This window comes from Dreissena polymorpha, chromosome 2 (assembly GCF_020536995.1).
Source record: "Dreissena polymorpha isolate Duluth1 chromosome 2, UMN_Dpol_1.0, whole genome shotgun sequence".
In the NCBI taxonomy this organism is placed as follows: domain Eukaryota; kingdom Metazoa; phylum Mollusca; class Bivalvia; order Myida; family Dreissenidae; genus Dreissena; species Dreissena polymorpha.
Genome location: NC_068356.1, coordinates 1,047,145 through 1,066,809, shown reverse-complemented (window position 1 = coordinate 1,066,809; position 19,665 = coordinate 1,047,145). Strand labels below are relative to the sequence as shown.

The 19,665-nt window shown below is 33.2% G+C and overlaps 2 protein-coding genes across 3 annotated transcripts in view; both read left to right on the top strand.

Moving 5' to 3' along the window:
- The window catches only part of LOC127865575 (delta-like protein 4), a 47,816-nt gene extending 38,688 nt beyond the window's left edge, over window positions 1–9,128 (top strand). Inside the window, exons 2-10 of one of the 2 annotated variants that reach the window (XM_052405422.1) lie at window positions 33–53; window positions 413–526; window positions 1,354–1,467; window positions 2,343–2,453; window positions 2,900–3,016; window positions 3,442–3,558; window positions 5,253–5,342; window positions 6,915–7,049; window positions 8,893–9,128. In XM_052405422.1, coding sequence (XP_052261382.1) covers window positions 33–53; window positions 413–526; window positions 1,354–1,467; window positions 2,343–2,453; window positions 2,900–3,016; window positions 3,442–3,558; window positions 5,253–5,342; window positions 6,915–7,049; window positions 8,893–9,011 — 938 coding nt within the window. In that variant the 3' untranslated portion in view covers window positions 9,012–9,128. The remainder of the gene's footprint in view (window positions 1–32; window positions 54–412; window positions 527–1,353; window positions 1,468–2,342; window positions 2,454–2,899; window positions 3,017–3,441; window positions 3,559–5,252; window positions 5,343–6,914; window positions 7,050–8,892) is intronic. The other variant, XM_052405424.1, reaches the window with a different exon arrangement.
- A 6,889-nt stretch (window positions 9,129–16,017) lies between these two features.
- Window positions 16,018–19,453, top strand: LOC127865578 (fibropellin-1-like). Its single transcript, XM_052405426.1, has 7 exons — window positions 16,018–16,134; window positions 16,590–16,686; window positions 16,896–16,922; window positions 17,280–17,402; window positions 17,673–17,813; window positions 18,398–18,571; window positions 19,207–19,453. The coding sequence occupies exons 2-7, from the start codon at window positions 16,647–16,649 to the stop codon at window positions 19,353–19,355; spliced, it is 654 nt and encodes a 217-aa protein (XP_052261386.1). The 5' UTR covers window positions 16,018–16,134; window positions 16,590–16,646; the 3' UTR covers window positions 19,356–19,453.
- The last annotated feature ends 212 nt before the right edge of the window (window positions 19,454–19,665 follow it).

Genomic DNA, 19,665 nt, shown 5'->3' with positions numbered 1-19,665 from the left:
CAAAAGATATGTTATTTTTTCTTCCTTTTCAGGTATCTTATTTTCTGCTGCTGGTAAAATCTTTCTTACAAATATTATTAGCTATGACAAGTCACACGAAGACAAAATAATATGTACTTTAAAAAATTTATTAATTTGTAACATTGACATATTGTCCTGCCTAAATAGCGAGTATAACTAAGAATTTGTATTATTTTGTAATGCTCCCGTTTCTGTTTGTAGGACGTGGTTGCTTATCATGATTGCAAAACGGTACTTGAACCATAATTATAAGCGAATAACATTGGCCTATCAATATTTATTGTTTAAACATAATCTTCCTTAAATTCAGAAGTTTTGTGTGCAAGTATTATATTAAACTTGTGTAGATGTACCGTCTTAAAAGTTATATTTTGGCCAAGATTTTTTTAAGATTCAAAGAGTTGCGAAGAACACAACCCTTGTCAGAATGGAGCGACCTGCTACATGGACGAAGAGAATGCACAGTGTCAATGTCCTCCAGGGTACAGAGGAGCTCATTGTGAACGTGAGTTCCCACTGGAGATGTTTGTTTGGTTACGTACATGAAATATTGCCAATTGATTGTGAATCATGCGTTTATTGAAAAAAACATACACGCATTTTTGTTAAGAACATAATCATATTTAGTTCCAACTAGGCGAGACAGCTTCTTCAACTTCGTCCATGCATGGTGCTGTTGTCCAGAACACTATACCATACCTCGGCATGAACGTCAGTTTTATCGGTGTACACAGACCAAAACACGCATTCATATATAAGAAATATATTGCAGACTTTGTAAATTGAAGTTTATATAATCACCCCTGCAAAAAAAACAGTGCCAGCACAAACCATACAATTTAACTATCAACATTTATCCGATGTTTGCAACACATCTTCCTAAATTGCATTTTTAAATAATTGAAATACATTACATAAATGTGTTTTCCTTAATTCTTTGCAACGAATATTTTAAGATTCAAATGTGTGCAAACACCACCATTGCGAGGATGGCGGTACCTGCCATGTCGACCTGCCAGACAAAATCATGTGTACTGTTAAAATAATATTAATTAAAACCTTGAAAACCTATTTTCTTGCCTCAATAGCGAGTATTACGTAGTATGTTTATTATTTTGTAATGTGCCCGTTACTGTTTGTAGGACGTGGTTGCTTATCATGATTGCAAAACGGTACTTGAACCGAAAATATAAACGAATAACATTGACCTATCAATATTTATTGTTTGAAAAAAATCTTCTTTAAATGTTTCGTTTTTGTTAGCAAATATAGTATTAAACTTATATAGCTGTGCTTTCTAAAAAGTTCCATTTTTTCCACAATTGTTTTAAGATTCAAAGATTTGCGGAGAACACAATCCTTGCCAGAATGGAGCGACCTGCTACATGGACGGAGAGCATGCACAGTGTCAATGTCCTCCAGGGTACAGGGGAGCTCATTGTGAACGTGAGTTCCAACTAGAGATCTTCGTCGGTTTACGTTCATCAAAAATAAACAGTTGATTGCAAATCATGCGTTTATTAAATAAAATAAATACACTTATTTTTGTATTCAGATCCTAGATAATGATACAATAATATTTAGTTCCAACTTGGCGAGAACAACTTCTTTCACTTAAGCCATGCATTGTGCTATCATCCAGAAGACTGTACCATACCTCAGCGTGAACTTCAGTTTTATCGGTGTACACACACCAAAACACGCAATCATTTAGAAGTCATATATTGCAGACTTTGTTCATGCTATTTCATATAATCACCCCTGCAATAAGCAGTGTCAGCATAAACCATACAATTGTAATATCAATTTTTATCCGATGTTTGCAACTCATCTTCCTAAATTTGTAGTTTTTAAATAATTGATATACCTTACATAAATGTGCTTTCCTTAATTCTTTGCAACGAATATTTTAAGATTCAAATGTTTGCAAACACCACTATTGCGAGAATGGCGGGACATGCCATGTCGAGGAAGAGCACACACAGTGTCAGTGTCCTACAGGGTACACCTTAAGTCATTGTGAACATGAGTCGCCATTAGATATCGTCATTGGTGTATGTGCATCAAACATATAGAGTTGATTTCAAAACATACACATAAAAAAGCATTTCTGTCGTAATGCACGCAAAATTGTATCCAAATCCTAGATATATGAGACAATCCGGGATAAGCTTTTACAACTATTGCCATGCATGGTGCTTTTTCAAGACCGCTTTACGGTGTGAACGTCTGTTATATTGGCGTACACCCATCTTTACATTGACTCATATGGAAGTATTGCATTGAAGTCGTTGTACACGCTATTTATATTATCTGTTTAGATGTTCCACCCTGCATTAAACAATGTCAACATGGTGGCACATGTTACAAGGACATAAACCATATAGACAGGTGTCATTGTAAAGTGGGATACATTGGAGATCACTGTGAAGGTGTGTATTGTTACTAATATTGTGCACAGGAAACAGTACTCACATTTACAATAACAGAAATCATGTTAATATTAACAAAAATAATTTGTTAATATAATGATAAATTAATATAAACGCACGGCACTTTTAAAAGACACGAACAAAATTCTACTTCGCGTGAGTTGATTAACAAAATGTAAGCTTAAAATTACCACAATATCTAAATGTGTCATACAAAGACGAAAACAAAAGTAATTAACTAATAACTAGTGGATATGATTGGAAGGAAAACACATAATTGATTAGATCTTTGGTAGTATTAAGACCTTTAATGATTATTGTTTTACTTTCTATACATATATAGTGTGTCTGCGTATGCAGCCTGATTGAAAATGCACTGTATGGCAGAATGAATATCACAATGCACTTGATAACGTGCATTCGATAATATAATAGTTTATCTATAGTTGCCGACCAATGTGAGATCCACATCCACTGCGAGAATGGCGGCTCCTGCTACTGGGACAGCAACCATGTACCAATGTGTCACTGTCCAGCAGGGTACGGTGGATATCTATGTAGATGTATGTTAGAAGAAAAGCCATTAACATAGGAAAACTGCAGACAGTTATTGCGTGTATCATGCATTTCTTAAACATTAACGTTTAAAAATTCTAGATAAAAACAAATAAATCGATAACAACATCTCACTTAAATCTACGATTAGTTGTCGCCGAATAAGAAAACATTTTAAGTCGAGAATGGCGGCTTCTGTTACCACACCAGCTGCGATACATCAGCGTGTCGGTTTCCAGTAGTTGAGGAGATCAGGAGATCATCAGGAACATACAATTTAAGTATAGTTCTTCACTGACCGGAACTTAACTAACCAAAACGTATTTCGTCCAATAATGATTATATGGATAAAATGGATTGTTAGTCTTAACATGGAATTTGATTATTATCTTACATTCAACACGTATATTAAGTCTGAGTACTTTGTCCACAGTTGCCGAACCGTGTGCGCACCACATTCACTGCGAGAATGGCGGCTCCTGCTACTGGGACAGCAACCATGTAGCAATGTGTCACTGTCCAGCAGGGTACGGTGGGCATCGATGTAAAGGTATGTTAGAAGAATAACAATTCTAAAACAATTTTTTTTATAAAAGCATGACTAGACATGTAAATGTTCATTCCAAAATGTCTGTTCATCAACAAAATCGATCATATATTTGCAGTTGCTTCATCATTTCTTTTTAATCAATTTTAGATTTAAGTAAATTCATTGTATGGTTTATTCATATGTATTCCATTTCTCTATTCTATGATCGTTATTATTATAATTATTATTACAACACATTTTCATGTTCAGAAACAAGACTATTTGCGCTTCTACGACTTAGTCGGAAGTACACGTTCGTAGCGAGCTCATGATGTATATAATACCTTTACCCATTAGTTGACGATGCGACATACCAACAATTTAACCTTTCGCTTTGCAGTTGTAGAGAAGGATATGCTAAGAGTTCACTTTTTAAAATCTGTCTTACCAATATTGACCTTTACATATCGTTGACCGAAACCAAATATTAGATTAAAAAAAGGCGTCTAAAGAATCATTCCTGTGAAGTTTCGAAAAAATCTGTAATAATGATACATTTCTAATTTCTGAATTGTTGTTGGTGTTTCACATTTGCCGTTGAAACCCCACGTCTGCCTACATTATTTCATTAATTTCTCCACTATGCTCGACGACATAATTCATGGGAGGCCAAAGCTGCTCTCACATCAGTTACTACACATGTACATATGGTATGCCCATTTAAATCAGAAAGACATCTATCCGAATATGAATGGCCGAAAATCGTGAGTCGTTATGGCAATTGTTATTTTTACATTTTTTTGTCCAAAACAATTAAATAAATGGACGAAATCTGTAGATTATGTGCAAATTAGTTTCAAGTGAATATCCTTTACTAATACCAAACGTATAATGCTCCAAACTATTTCATTCGAAGTCGAGGTCCCGACCATTTTCTTAATTCGGTGATATTAGCAAATAAATTACATGTATTACAAAAAAGCAATCGATTTCAATTATACGCATAACATCAATAAACAACAGGTCTGCCGACCTACCAACTCTAAATTTGTGTAAATTTTGGTCGATACATTTTTTTCTCTTCATCCACATTACGTCTAAACAGAACAAAAGTCCTGAATCCGGCGATAACTGAATGCTAAAATATTGCTTGTAAAACATCATACATACACTGTTACATTTTTAAATCTAGATTTGTCAACAAAACGTGTAATATGGCAGTACGAATCAATAAAAACTCACCTTGTTATCAAATAGTCCGCCTACACATATGTAAGTAATAGGTAATTTTGTAAACTAGCTCGGACATTACGAACAGATTGTACAGATTTGTTATGTGCACATATAACGTATTTGTATGTTACGCTTGTTATAAATGTAGTATTACTTGTCTGCCAAAAATTCGTGTTAACAGATAGTTTTCGATCTTTTCATGATACAATATATCGCCTAGGCTAAACAATTAATACGTTGGTAAAAGCCGATCCGCAGTTTGTTTACTGATCAATGACAAAATATAATGCTGTTTTAAATAAAAATATATTAAGTGTTAGCAATTAAGCTTTTTAATAATTGTTTTAATATTGGTAATGTTTCATTAGTGCACACAGGACGCGACTTAAATAATACCTTTTATGAAATAGAAATATAAAGTTTTCAATGAAGATGCAAATGTATATGGAAATGGTTTAATGAAATTTGTTCACTAAATATAGGTCAGAGCTCTACGCCGACGACAAGCCATATAACTAGCTCGTTGTCTGCAACTACAACTACTTCAAGCAGCCAGACTCAAACAACTCAAGGTTCAATATCGACAACTAGCAACCCGATATTATTTTAATTATTATTTTAAGAAATCATGTAAAGGAACGAAAAACTATTTTTGCGGTTACGACTAAATCGGATGTACAGGTTCGTAACGAGCTTATGATGGATATAATACCTTGACCCATTAGTTGACGATGCAACATACCAATTATTTAAACGTTTAGCTTTGCAGTTGTAGAGAATGATATTTTTATAATACACTTTTTGAAATATGTGGTACCGATATTGACCTATACATGTCGTGGACAGGAACCATCAGTCAAATTAAAAAGAAGGCCTCTTACAAATTATTCCTGTTTGGAAAATATATGTTATGTTGATATATTTCTTAAGTTGTTAATTTTTGTTGATTGTTTTTTGTTACATTTGCCGTTCAAACTCCACGTGTGGACATTATTTAATCAATGTCTCAATAATGCTCGGATGAATAATTCATTTGAGGCCGAAACTGCAGTCACATTAATCACTACGACTGTTTTGTTAAGCTTGATACTACCATGAGTGTATGCAATTTCGTTTACATATGGTATATCCATTTTAAATAAGAGATATCTATCCGAATATAAATGCCCGAAAATATAAATCGTAATGGATTTTTTAATTTTGTATTATGTTGTGTCCACAAATTCAATAAATGGACGAAATCTGTAGATTATGTACACGTTTGTTTCACATGAATATCCACTTCTTATGCCAAACGTTTCATGCTCCAATCTTGTTAATTCAAAGTCGAGGTGACAATTTTCTCTGTATTCGTTAAGATTCGAAAATAAAGAACATGTATTGCACAAAAGCAAGCAATTTTTATTTTACGCATGAAATAAATAAACAACAGGTTTGTCGACCTACCAACTTTTTGTTAATTTTTGTCGATACAAACTACTTTTTGTCTTTATCCACATTATGATCTAAACAGAACAGTTTTCCTGAATTCGGCAAAAACTGAAACTTGAAGTATTGCTTGTCAAACATCGAACAATATTACATGTACTGTTATACTATTAAATCTATATTTGCCAACTTAACTTGTAAAATGGCGTATACGAATCAATAACAACTGACCTTGTTATCAAATAATCCGGCTACATACATGTAAGTAATAGGTAATTGTAGAAACTATTTCGGACTAAACGATATGGCTTGCACACATTTGTGATGTGCACATATTACGTATGTTGTATGTTTAGCTTTTAATAAATGTAGTATGATTAGTCTGCCAACGATTGGTTATGCGTTTTAAAAATTAGTATTCGATAACTCCATGGTACAATATATCACCTAGGCTAAATAATTAAAACGTTGGTAAAAGTCGATCCACAGTTTACTGACCAATGACAAAATATAATATTGATTTAAATAAAAATATATTTAGGTTTAACAATTAAGATTTTGTACATCATAGTTTTAATATTTATAATGTTTCATTAGTACACACAGGACGAGACTTAAATAATATCTTTGATAAAATAGAAAAATTAAGTCTTCAATGAAGATGCAGAATTAATGTATATGGAAATGGTTAAAAGAAATGTGTTCACTAAATATAGGTCAAAGCTCAACGACGACGACGATAAGCAATACAACTAACTCGTTGTCTACGACTTCAACTACTTCAGGCAGCCAGATCCAGACAACTCAAGGTTTAATATCGACAACTAGAAACCCTGCATGCTCCAATTACGGTACGAAAAATAAAATGTTATTGTTTCGGAAGTGTTGCATTTGAAATCGCATGTTTGAAATTAATGGTTATGAAAGTAGTCACTAGATTTTTATAATTGGCATATGTAACTACGTATAAGGCGATTAATTCAATAAGTTATCGACGTAATACTATTGGACGAGACTCTCGTCCGTTTCCTCGCCCAATACGGCGTGAACCTCGGCAATTATTTTGAAATTCGGCCAATATGGGAAACATTAGGCTAATACGGAAACAACCGCAGCCAATATGAGACACGACAAATAAAAATGTACGGTACGTTTGGCTTATACGAGTTAAAGAAGAGCTTCACTTATACCGGTTGAACATTTTATGACGCTATTAAGATTCAGTAAAACGTTTCTTTTTTGTAAACGACAACATGAAATAAAGATACCCTTCTTCAACCATTGTCTACCAGTTTCTAATGGCCTTTCAAAACAACGACACAGAAAACACCGAATAACAGCATTGCCTACTGTGTACATTTTTTCTATTCAGAGGCCTTTTAATCCTTTATATTGCATAAATGCATAGAAGTATGTTTACTATTCGGATACAAAGGGGAAGAAATGCATACTAGAAATGAAATATACCGGTAGTCGGCAAGTGAGCTGAAATTCAACTCGACACGACTTTGTTAAAATTGACAAGAAAAGTATCAGCTGAAGCTGCTGAAAGTGAAAATAAGACTATTTCCAGTGGCAGTGGAAAGTGGTTGTAGAATTTATAAAGAAAACAGAATTGTCGTCTTTCAAAGAACATTATGCATTAGCTTTCACAATTTGTTATGCTTCAAGTTGTCGAACATATGTTAATTTAAGAGTGTCAATGTTATTTATTCTAAAATATAGATTAATACTATTATAAAGTAGTTATAACATAAATCGTTAATAAGGTAAAAATTATATTTTCCAATCGACTAGATATCAGACAGTCGTATAAGTCTTTTTCCCAAATACAAAACCAATTAATTAAACTAATTAAAAACATTATGTATGAGAGAACATACCTGAGTATTTTAAAGATTTTACAAAACTGTGCTTTAAGTCAGGTTATGTTCTATCAAAGTCCTTCAATGTATTAGTGATATTGTGGGCATCTAACAGTTTATATGTGTCTATCGCAACCGTTGTTTATTTTCGGTTTTTTCACTTCATATACACATATATTTGTTAATGCAGTATCAAAATACTTCAACAATATCCCGGAAAGAGAACAAATAATACATTTGAATATCAACCGTTCTTTCGTTTTGACAACTGACGACAGAAATGATTCGATTTACGATGTGAATTTAAATGTAGTTTTAGTGCAGATTCTTTCATACGACACAAAGACACTATTTTGTTTGACGGATCATTGCGGTTTAGAGGACTCAGCAGTCATGTAAAAATCGAACATAATATATATTTGTTTTATAAAAAAAACTGGTAGCAAGATGGGTTGCAGATTATAAGTCAGTAACCACATTTTAACTAACTCTTTTGACCTGTAAATTCTTTTCAGCTCAATTCAACAGTGAAAAATGCCCATAATATCACTTTAATTAAAATCGTATTCATACTTTGTGCATCTTTAAACTAACACAATTTAGAAGATGTCAATACAGCAAAGGTAATCGCAAATGGGTAAGAATCACATAATGAAAATGTTTGCGCCAAACGTTTTCGTTATCGTACGTTTTTATACTATGAGCATGATTAACTTAAACTTAAAAAATACATAATGCCTAACAGAAAACGGTATGGAGAGGAGAATCTCTTCACCTGCAAAGCTACGTACGTGAAAAAAGAAGTTAAATTCAACGTTCTTTTCTTCAGATCCGGTCAGCCATCCATGCAAAGACAACTCTGCCTGCTCTTTGCCCCACGTGGATAGAGTTATCTGTCCGGACCCGAACGAGGCGCACTACTGTCCGATCAAATGTGGTTGCTGTTAACCTGCTGCTCAAACAACGGGCATGACCCGGAACTGGAGAGACTGTTTCCCTTAAATTGAGGGCGCACAAGTCCGATTGCACTTCTATCAAAGCCTTAATAAAAGTGAAAAATATAAACGGTTTATCCATTTACATATCCAACATACAACTTGTTTTCTAGCGTATAAATGTGTTAGGAGCGACTCTTACGACTTGCGATAAACAATGCTAGACAACATGAATAACTTGGCTAATGATGCATACGTTATATTTTCTCGCGCATGTGAATTAATGCATGCATAAAACGTCTACCAGTACAACGGTTTCAATCATTCAATATATCATGTGTAAGCGTATTCGATATATATGTATGTTACAAATATACAGAAATATACATTGAATGCTAGTTGCAAATATGTTTAATTGATTCCTTAAAAATTGCTACAAAAATATGCTCAATTTCTTTCTTGACGTAATGTTTCGATGTAACAAGAATACGCCATTACTGAAGAATGTAAAGCGAAAGCAGTATCATTTAGTTTTTAAGTATTTTATTTTTTTCAAAATGGTTCGAGGTCGAATCAGTCGAAAGAGTAGTTTCCCTTTTTGAACAAAATGCACTTATGTTTTACTTTCCCTGTTCTAATTTCCTTTGGTATACGCTATATATTGCTCGAAAAGATTATCCTGTTACTCATAGACTCCATTTGCATACATGACACGTTTTGATTGTTTCCTGTAGTCATTGTATATACACAGAATGTGTATACATTCATTCCTTACGTTGATATCCCGAATGTACTGGCGAGCTAGGACAATGACAACTGCGAGCTTATTAGCTACCTGGGGCTATAGGCATATACTTCAGGAAGTAAAAACATATAAAGCAAACTTGGTATTTTCATGACACAAATTTCAAAGAAATTAATAGAAATAGAAAGTCTTAAAAAGTTCAGGACAACTTTAAATGCATAAATGTCTTGAATCAGATTCCATGTACGTATCTTTCAAAGAAACGTAATTATCATGGCAGAATATAATGATGATGATGGTCCTGTTCAAGAAGACTGTGTGTGCATGAAAGTAATAAATGAAATGACATTACGACGCTTGCTGAATTGCTTTGAATTGCCAAGATCTTCTTCTAGGTCAGCAATTGTATTGGTAAAGGTGGTCACAGACTGTTTCAGTGCACTGATTTTATTTAATAGAGAGGTAACCTTGTAACGTTACAAATATTTGGGGCATTATTTTTTTTTCTCATTTATTAATGCACTCTTATGAATTCATCAATTACACAAAGTAGAAATGTACACAAATGAGTGGTTTAACATTTTCATAAAGTACCTAACACACGCATGCACATATACGCAAAAACATACATAAACATGCACACATACATAGACAAGAAAAAAACACGAAAGTAAATGAACATAATATATAAAAAACAACATATTAGAATTATGCATTTCTCTTATAATAAGTATACTTATTTTCTCACCTATGTTCATTAACACAAAACAATCCCGCACACACTCACATCACGCACACTCTTTCACACGCATCATATATTCTATTACATGTTTATCGGTATGTATTATAGATAAATATAATATACATATGTTCATAAACACACACAATTTCACGTACACTCACATCACGCACACTCTCACACACACATCAAATATGTTTAACAGTATGTATTATGGATAAATATAGAAACAATAGTAATTCTTCCATCCTGTGTTTCTGTACTTTATAATTATAAATAAAGTTGATAAAGAACAAAACGAAAAGGAGAACAGATACGACAACGATAGTTTAGTAATTGTATGGGCATTGTCATTTGAAAAAAAAACTGTATATGAATATTAATTCTTACTTGAAAAATATTGGTTGATGTGGATCCATTTTTGTTTGTGTGTTTCAATTTTGTTTTTAATAAGGGCAATTTCTTCTTCTGTTTGTATCTTTAATTTCAAATAGTTTAAGAATATGTTAAATTTTGGAATGCATTTCTTTATTTTCATATTGAATATAAATACTTTCATCAAAATGATAATAAAATTGAGAACTTTACTGTGTAATTTAATTTCTGTATTTCCAAGGAAAGCAGTTGTTTTATATATTTCAATGTCAATTTTCACTCGTTTAAGAAACTTTTGCAGTTCTTTCCAAAGAGTTTGGCTATATTTACATTCCCAAAACAAGTGATCGATTGTTTCAACGCTTTCTTGACAAAAATCACACAGACTGCTATTTGTTAGTTTACATTTTGTAAGAAACTTATTTGTTGGAATGATTCTGGATAAGAATTTGAATTGAAGTAAGTATCAATTGTTGACTTAAATGGAAGTGTATATATTATTCTCCAGTTGAGGTTTTCTTTTAAATTAAGGCATGAATTCCACTTTCTTTCTATACTGTCATCGATTTTACTTTGTGATTGTAACTGTATATTGTAGAGAGTTTTGTTTACCTGCTTAGAGATGTCTATTATATCAACAAAAGTTTTCTCTGGTATAGTTAATGCATTGATTCCTTGCGTATACAATATTGATTTATATTCATTTGGTATAGCAGAAATTAGTGAGTAGAAGTTTAAAAATTCATGAGAGTCAATGTTGTATAAATATTTTAACTCATCAAATGTATAATAAGTATTTTTTCGATAATTGTACAACTGACCGATAGTTTTTATATTATTGTTATACCAGTTTGTCAAAAAGAAAGAATTGTTATTTACTTTTATGCATTTATTGTTCCATATGACATGTTTACATATGGGAGAACTTTTTGAAACATTATATTGGTTCTTAATACTTTGCCAAGATGTAAGTACATCTTTTAAGAATACATTATTTTTACTTACAGTTTGTATTATAGAATCATCGAGATTGCTTTCAAATATAAGACAGTTACCGAATTTGTTAAGTTTTTTTTCCAATAGAGTTTTCCATTTACTTTTATTATTTTTATCCAGATATCGTTTTACCCAGCTCGCTTTAATGGCATTTAAAAAACAATCAATATCCGTAAGTTTAATGCCGCCATTTTCATAATCTTGTGTGAGACGTTTTCTTTTAATTTTGTCTGGCTTATTGTCCCAAATGAATTTAAATATTGCTGTTTTTAATCCTTCTTTTACTTTTGTAGATGGGTTAGGGAGAACAGAGAGAGGGTAAATTAGTTTTGGGAGCGCAAAAGTTTTTATTACTGTGACCTTCCCCATAAGAGTCAGTTTCCTATGTTGCCATTGTTTTAAAACGCATTCAAATTCTTTAATTTTTGGCATTAAATTGTTGTCTATGTTTAATTTATGTTGATTATAAAATGTTATACCTAACGTTTTTGCCCCATCAGATGTCCAAATGAATTTGTTTTCTGTGCTGTATTTGATGTTTGAGTTTTTTAGTGATCCGATTCTCATGACGGTAGATTTTGATGCGTTGAGGTTTAGTCCTGATATTTTTCTGAAATTTTTAAGAGTTTGAACTAATGTTTCGAATGAATTAGGTGAACCATCATTAAAAAAAGTTGCATCATCTGCAAAGAAGGTCTGTTTTATTTCGGCCTCATGTATTTTTATCCCTTTAATAGTATTGTTTTTATTTATGTAGTTTGACAGTAATTCTAGACATATAATAAAGAGCGACGAAGACAGAGGACAACCTTGACGAACACCTTTTTCTATTTTAAAATTTCTAGAAAGATGGCCATTGTTAATAATGACACTACTTATATCATTATAAAATACCTTGATCCACTGAATAATATGTGGCCCGAAATTTAGATGATTTAGACATTTTATTATAAAGAGATGGTTCAAACTGTCGAATGCTTTCTCAAAGTCTGCAAAAAATAGAAGTCCAGGCTTATTATGATTCTCTAGATATTCAATAACATCGAAAATTAACCTAACGTTTTCGCCAATATTTCTGTTTTTCATGAAACCTGTTTGATCAAAACTTATTATAAGTGGTAGAACCTTTTTTATACGATTTGCAATTGCTTTAGTTGCGACTTTGTAATCTATGTTCAACAAACTTATAGGTCGCCAATTTGCAATATAATCAAGGTCTTTATCTGATTTAGGAATAAGAGTTATAATACCTTGTTTCTGTAATGCAGTAAGTTGACCATTTTCAAAAGAGTAGTTTATTGATTTAATGTAATGTTCTTTCAAGGTAGACCAAAATATTTTATAGAACTCAACGGTCAGTCCGTCAGAGCCTGGACTTTTATTGTTAGCCATTTCTAATAATGCGCACCCACACTCATAGTCAGTTAATTTTCCTTCACATTGAAATTTATGTTCTTCACTGAGTTTTGTTATTGGCAACTGAAAGAAATCAGAATTGTCGTCTCGTTCATTTGTTTTTTTATAAAGTGATTCATAATATGCTGCTTCTGCTTCGAGTATTTTATCTTTTTCTTTTAATATTTGTTCATTAACAATTAATTTATGAATCGTTTTTTTCTCAGCCTTTCTTTTTTCTAGGTCGGCAAAATATTTAGTATTTTTTTCATTTCCTTCTATATGCATAGCTTTCGATCTTAAAATATGTCCATTAACCTTTTTTTCATAAAGTTGTTCTAATTCTTCTTTTTTAGTTTTGATGTTTTCTATTATTTTATCAGTCAAATCTGAGTAGTTATTTTTCATTAAATTCTCTTCTAAATGTTTAATTTCTGAAATTAATTTTTCTTCGTTCTTTTTCGTTGCTTTATTTTTTGATGAACAATAGCATATTGTTTCGTTGCGAATATTACTTTTTATAAGCTCCCACATTGTATTTGGGTTGCAATTTTCGTTTAAGGATGTTATGTCATCTATACATTTTTTTATTCTATTTTGATATTCAGTGTCTAAAAGGATTGAATTGTTTATTTTGAAATAACCAGAACCCTTTCCTAATAATAAGTTGTCTACACTCAATTGTACAAGAGAAGATCTGTTTTATACGCAGGTTTTATATTACATTTTGATATTATGTTACACAGGTTTTTAGATATCAAGAAAAAGTCAAGTCTACAAAAAATGCGTGATTTACAATTAGAGTGCCAAGTGAACTGTTTTTTTCCTGGGTGCTTTATTCTCCAGATGTCACATAGATCATAAGTGTCAATCAAGTTGTTTAAATATTTCCTGCATTGTAAATGTGTTCTTAAATTGCCATTCTTTATGTCCAGTTCTGCAACTAAGACAGTATTGAAGTCCCCGCCTATGATACAGTTTGTATCGCTGTTCGTAAACAAGAATTCGTTTAATTTTAAAAAAATGTATAAATCATCTTTATTTGGCCCGTAAATATTAATAAGTGTGATTGTTATGTCTTGGATTTTGATATCTGCAGTAATTAATCGTCCGATTATTATTTCATTGAAATTTGATAGTTCTATATCACTATTTGGGTGTAGAAATATTCCTACACCTTCGCTGTTGGTTTTGCTGCCACTATAGACAAATGGACCAGGCCAGTCATGCTTCCATAGCTCAATATTTTGTTTTGTTAAATGTGTCTCTTGTAACATAAAAATAGAGTAATTTAGACCTCGAAGCCATTCAAATACTTGGTTTCTTTTCTCTTTATTTCCTAAACCTCTTACATTTAATGTTATTTGGGGCATTATTAAATTGAATAATAATCGAAATTTGTATCAACGCAATAAACCAAATTTCATACAATCTTCATAAGGCAGTCACGCCTCGATCAACATTTCATTGCCTCGGGTATCAAACGTCAATATTTTTTACGATTCCTTGTTTACCTTGTTGGTCAAAACATCGGTCAAGTCCGTATGTATTCGTTATGTGTCCGTTGCATACGTCATATTTACGTTGCAGTTGTTAGTCACGTAACTTTGCACACGGCCCGACGGAATTTGCACGCGCTACAATCAACTATTTCATCGTTTTATATCTGTACGCAAACAGCCGGATAGAAGAGGTCATAATTTCTTGCTGACAACCTTCTCGGCTTCAGATGACTGAACCATCTCGGAGGGAGGTTCTCAAAGTGTGTACATTTATCAAAGTTGCTAATGTAGGACTGCGGCTTCATCTGGATAAGGGTTGACTGCATAGTGGGTGGGAAGGTCATCAATGATGGGAGCTGCCTCTCAGGGAACTAAACGGTATGATCCGGTGCACCTGTTAGATGTACTGATAGCTGGGTGGTACAATGGCACGGAAGAGAGTGGTCAGTGTTCACACCGTTTCTATAAACTAGTTTTGAGTAAAGAGTTTAGCCATGGGTACTGCCGTTCGACGATTTGTGAACTGGGGGAGCTATATGGGATTTAAGGGTGAAATGGGGCAAAAACTAGTCAAATTTGATTCGTGCTCAGATTTAGTACATGTATCCGTAGTTAATCTGGATTTTTATCAAGTAACTTGTTGTCAGGGGAGAAAACTTTGCGTTTTTAGTACTAATGCCTTAGTAGATTGATAACACACAATTTATTCTAGTTTAACATACTTTAAAAATTAAAAGTTGTTTATTCTTCGTCTCGTAATGCTCTTATGCCCGTAATATTCATGCAGTTCACAACAACACTCCCAGTTTCATATTCACCCGGTCTCGTACGGCTGACCTTAAAAAATCGTCACGGTAAATTAAGATGTCCATACAAATGCTTATTATTAAAGAATTTAATAGGAACGGTGACATATTGGGCTTTTGTATTGACAAAATACTGTATCGCAATCTTGGTCCGTACTATTTCGACCAGAACCATGTCACAAAGTGTCAGTGTCCGCCAGGTAACACTAGTGCACTGTGGCTATATACGCAGGGACAGTTGCTATTTTATCAATAGTCAGTACGAATATGATGTTTTTAATGTACTTGTACATGTAACAAAAATATCGGGTACCGATTAAAACATCGTTGTATGATATAATAGTTTGTTTTGAAATCTATTTTTTAATTAAACAGCACGCCAATTCTTTATATTGAATATGTATGTTCATTTTCAAAACAAAATCGTTTTAAAGAAAACAGTATACAGTTTACACAGTGTGTGTGATTCAATTATGTAAGTCCGTTTGCGTCTTACGATTATTTAGTTATTTATGTGTGGTCCTGATTATCAAACCGAAAACGACAGCTTTCATAGGCTGGATGATACATTTACGTTGTTTAGTTTGATAATATTCAAACGATCTATATATAATTATATATATGTGTGTGTATATATATTGTTGTTGCTGTTATTGAGGTTTGAAAATGCTCTGTTCACAAAATAGCCAACAAATACTGTTTCTTTATTGATTTGAATCCGAATTCATATTTCGTATATATTTTTTATCATTTGACCATAACAAATTTATCATTTTGATGCATACTTTGCAGAATACGATATAAACGGGTCATCTGAATTATGCGAAAAGAGATTTGATCATTCAAACCATACTTATTTCAGTTTTCAGTTAGAACATATAGACACTTGTCACATCGTAAAATACTATAAGAATGGTAATTCGGAACCGCAATGTCAACGTTTTTCTTTCTGTAATAAACGATACATTCTTAAGTCTGAGACCTCAAGCGATCGAGTGACAGATACACCTTATCTATTTCACGACCTGAAAAGATGTGAGCTTGAAGACTACACGGGGCACCGACATATAAATTAATAAAGGAAGCGAAGATGGCAGCGTTATATTTCAGTTGCCTTATAATGATTCTCTGTAAGTTAAGATTTTATTTAACATATATACTGTATTCATGATATATCATGACATTTTAAGTGTTTCAATATAGTGGCAATATTTACATAAGTGTTCCTTCGTGTATATGAAAGATACACATAAACATGTTAATGCGTTTAATGGTTCTTTCATTATTTGCCTTAACCAGATATTCTTACTAGAGACTAACTGTATTGTTATTTTTGTAGGGCCCTTGCATACAGCCTGTTGGGATGGTATGTGTCGTACGCAAATTGAATATAACTTTGACAGCAAAATTAACGATCGATTAAGATAACGCATGTTTCAATAGCCGAAACATGCCATATTAAAAAGCTTGATTTAAATGTGTATACATAAAAAGTCTATCACGAGTAAAATTATGATAACCAGTAATGTGTTTGAGAAGAAATGTCAACACCAACTGCATTAATGTTAAGTTAAAACACAGTATCCACATGTTGTTTTGTACGTTTTTCTATCAAACAACCTTTGGTCTGTTCACATATAACAACATGTCATGGAAACTCATGTAGTATTCACGTATTATTTGTGAAAACAAAGTTAGGTTTATAGACATTATCCATGATCAGGGAACGAACACTCGCACAACACCCCCTGCGATTACTGCAAAAATGGTGGAAGTTGCGAATATAGCGGTCATCGTGATATATGGTGCCATTGTCAATCCGGTTACACTGGCGATCGGTGTGAAGGTATGTTGGTAGTATATACAATGTATACAGGCATTTACGTCAAAGCAGTTTAACATGTATCTCGGATACTACAGACGCAATGTTTTTTGTGTACACATGCTACCGGTACTCTATTTAATTGTCTTTTGAAAAATAAAGTCAGTGATACTCAGTATGGTTATAAAACAATTTAGTACGTAGAATCTAAAATAAATCCATTTGCGAATACGTTGAAAAGTTTCAAATATAATTATGTATAATAATAAGGAACTGAAAATAATGTGTGTTTAGATGTAGTGCACGGGAATGGTAACTCAGTTGAAAAATGCGAAACACGTATTCCCTGTCAAAATGGCGGGACCTGCTACTTCGACCAGAATCATCAACCAATATGTAACTGTGTGCCCGGTTATACTGGACCGCTATGTGCAGGTATATATGAGATTTAGAGTTGAAACTTATGCACACTAGTATTATATTTTGTAAATTTTAGGTGCCATCACGAAAGTATTTGAAACACCATTTTTCGACATGCCGTTTAATTTTAAAAATAAAGATGCTGATAAAAAGAGTTCAGATTTTCCTATATACGATGCTAAGAAAGGCATTTGAGCACTGTGGTATACCTAGTTCTGATATTAAGTATTTACAGCTGTAGGTTCAAGAAAAATTACGACCGCTATTGTAGCTTATACATATCTTAATGTTCACATACTCAGGTCTTTGTTTAACACTTAATTTATCCTCAGTGGGTGTTATTGTTAAAGTGTATATCTCTGATTGTTGTAATGGTAACTATGTTGATAAACAATTTGATTGCCTAAACATATTATGGTTCATACTTATCGATTCGATTCGACACAAACAAAGTTAGTTACCGTAAATGGTATTGATGTCGCATTTGGTCATACAAATAAAGATACTACGGTGACAATTCCCTACTGCAATTAATTCTTCTGCTAACCTGCCGAAGACGACATCACCCCCAGCAAGCACTGACATGTTTTCCACTCTAGCCTCCGTCACAATCACAACCATCACTGCCATCTCCACCACCGCGGCTATCATCACTGCCACCTCCACCACCGCGGCTACCACCACTGCCATCTCCACCACCACTGCTACCACTCCTTCCACGACAACAGGATCTACAATATGGACAGCTACAAACCCGGCCTGTGTCAACTACGGTATTGCAACTTGGTCTTGATTTAATATGCTTACTTCAAGTATTTATATATGGTTTTAACACATTAACTTTTCAAAGTTGTCTGTCGTTTATGAGAACTGGCATTCATAAATATTCGTTAGGAAATTTAGAGATATGAAACAATGCGGAGGTTTCGCCTTCATTTTTGGTGAATAATACTCTCTCCGTTACTTGATCATTCAGGCAAAAAGAAACTTCAGCTGTGCCAGCAGGATAGAAACCTAATAGCATGTGGTCCTATATTTGTGGCAAGAAACCTATTGCCAAACAGTGTTGCACAAATTGAAACGTATTAGACGAGTACCGGTTGGCAGTGTTTTCCGCACGTTTTTAAATATTCATATTTCATAATCGCCTTCTGAATTATGTCATCCAATACAATTTGTTTAGCATAAACAAGAAATTTAAAATGGGCTATAGGTCTATTTCTGGATATGCACACACCAGACATTCGTTTTTGTTTACAATACAAACGATCTTCATGATTCATATTGATGTATCTCTATGATAGCGCAATATATGTGACGAGAAAAGGAATTCAGATCTTGTTCACATTTGATTACGATTCAAAATAATTTTTGACATAATTATTTCTGACATAATTTTATCTTGCAGATAATTCGGTACACCCTTGCAAAGACAACTCTGCTTGCACTCTTCCACATGTGAAGGGAGTTATATGCCCGGACCTAAACGAGGCGCACTACTGTCCAGTCACGTGCGGCTGCTGCAACAATGCTACGACAACCACAATAATGCCATAGAATACGCAATTAATGACATCAGATTTGATTCCTTTTGGCAATAAATTGGTGCTTTAGTCATTGTGTTGCCTTAAATTCAATAAAGATAAGTAACCGCATACTGGTTTTGTTTTACGGAAAGTTTGAAAACAACAACAACTACTACTATAACAACAACAACTACTACTACTACTACTACTACTACTACTACTACTACTACTACTACTACTACTACTACTACTACTACTACTACTACTACACGCTACTACTACTACTACTACTTCTACTACTACTACTACTACTCTACTACTACTACGACTACAACTACTAC

Excerpts from the sequence above, each read along its gene's own strand:
- LOC127865578 (XM_052405426.1), top strand. The coding sequence starts at position 16,647 with ATGGCAGCGTTATATTTCAGTTGCCTTATAATGATTCTCT. Across the intron at positions 16,923-17,279 it reads GCATACAGCCTGTTGGGATG|GGAACGAACACTCGCACAAC; the intron begins GTATGTGTCGTA and ends ATCCATGATCAG. Across the intron at positions 17,403-17,672 it reads CACTGGCGATCGGTGTGAAG|ATGTAGTGCACGGGAATGGT; the intron begins GTATGTTGGTAG and ends ATGTGTGTTTAG.